This window comes from Orycteropus afer, unplaced genomic scaffold (genome assembly GCF_000298275.1).
Source record: "Orycteropus afer afer isolate SDZICR_OR568_19922 unplaced genomic scaffold, OryAfe1.0 scaffold00147, whole genome shotgun sequence".
Lineage (NCBI taxonomy): Eukaryota > Metazoa > Chordata > Mammalia > Tubulidentata > Orycteropodidae > Orycteropus > Orycteropus afer.
The window spans coordinates 7920376-7921778 of NW_006921734.1; the positions used below are offsets into that span (position 1 = coordinate 7920376).

General features: G+C 39.8%; 1 protein-coding gene across 1 annotated transcript in view; it reads right to left on the reverse strand.

Moving 5' to 3' along the window:
* The window catches only part of CFAP300 (cilia and flagella associated protein 300), a 59920-nt gene that overhangs the window by 40060 nt on the left and 18457 nt on the right, over positions 1–1403 (reverse strand). Inside the window, exon 3 of the mRNA XM_007946024.1 lies at positions 930–1005. Within this exon, the coding sequence (XP_007944215.1) occupies positions 930–1005 (76 nt within the window). The remainder of the gene's footprint in view (positions 1–929; positions 1006–1403) is intronic.

A 1403-nucleotide genomic window follows, 5' to 3' on the forward strand; every position in this document is an offset into this window, starting at 1 on the left:
TATCTTCTGTGTCTGTGTTAATTGGTTTCCCTTTTCTTTGTTGAAGAGGGTCTGTGCAATCCTTCTGCCTAGTCCGCCATCTTGCCCCGCCTCTCAAACAATGCCACTGTGTTGATCACTCACATTTGGTACACTGCCCTTCTCTTCACCCAAATCAATACCTGTCTCTACCAATCTAACAGTAATATACAATTGTTTAAAAAATGTTCCATGGCTACTGCTTTATCAGCAATCCATGCCATGTCCCAATTGAGATTTACCTCAAGCATCCCTGTATCAGTGGAATCTTCCCTGATTCTTTCCCCTGGGTAGAACTGACCACTCAAGCTCCTCTTGTTCCCACTTCTGTGGTAGAAGCTGTGATACATTGTTACACAAATTTTTTCATATTTTATGAATTCCTTGAGTACACGCTTTCTCTTATTCATCTTAATGTTCCTGGCATCAAACACAGTATATAGAAGGTGCCTGGTATTTTCAGAATGAATAAAAAAGACAGAAAAATTGCTCTTGTGTGCAAAGCCAGGCTAGCAAAACCGAACCCACTGCTGTTCAGTCGATTCTGACTCATAATGACCATTAAGGACAGAGCAGAACTGCCCCATAGGGTTTCCAAGGCTGTAATCTTTATGGAAGTAGACTGCCACATCTTTCTCCTACAGAGCACCTGGTGGGTTCCAACCACCAACCTTTTGGTTAGCAGTTGAGTTCTTTACCACTGCGCCATCAGGGTTCTTAAGCCAAGATACTGTCAGTGAATTCCAGAAAGGGGTGCAGGGAAGGCATGGCACAGCTGATCATACCTGATCTTGAGGATACAAATAGATAAGTTATGTTTCATAATTTGCATTTTAATAAGTAAAATTCTTGAGATGGAAATATGTTATAATAGTAAAACAGTCACCTGAAAAAAGGGAAGTTTTATTTACCTAATGTAATCCATTGTCCAGAAGAATCTGAAAGTAATTTCAAATTGGAAGTAACATTTGGGTCTTTGAAAAAAGCCTAAAATACAAATTGAAGGGGGAACAAATTAGGTACTCTATAAACGGTAACACAAATCAACTTCTCATTTAAACTAGAAAGGAAGAACAATTTTAAATGAGTATAATGTCTAAGTAGCAAATGTTTAAGGAATGAAGTTTTATTACCTTCAAGTTGGAACAGTATAAACAACACTGTGTGAAAGTAGGTATTTTTTGGACCTAACAGAGAACATAATGATTTATAGTGAAAAAAACCAAAAAACCAAACTCATTGCCATGGAGTCGGATTCGACTCATAGCGACCCCTCCTTGGGTTTCCGAGGCAGTACCACTACGGAAGTAGATTGCCCAACCTTCCTTCCGAGGAGTGGCTGGTGGGTTTGAACCACCAGCCTTCTGGTTAGCAGTCAAGTGCCT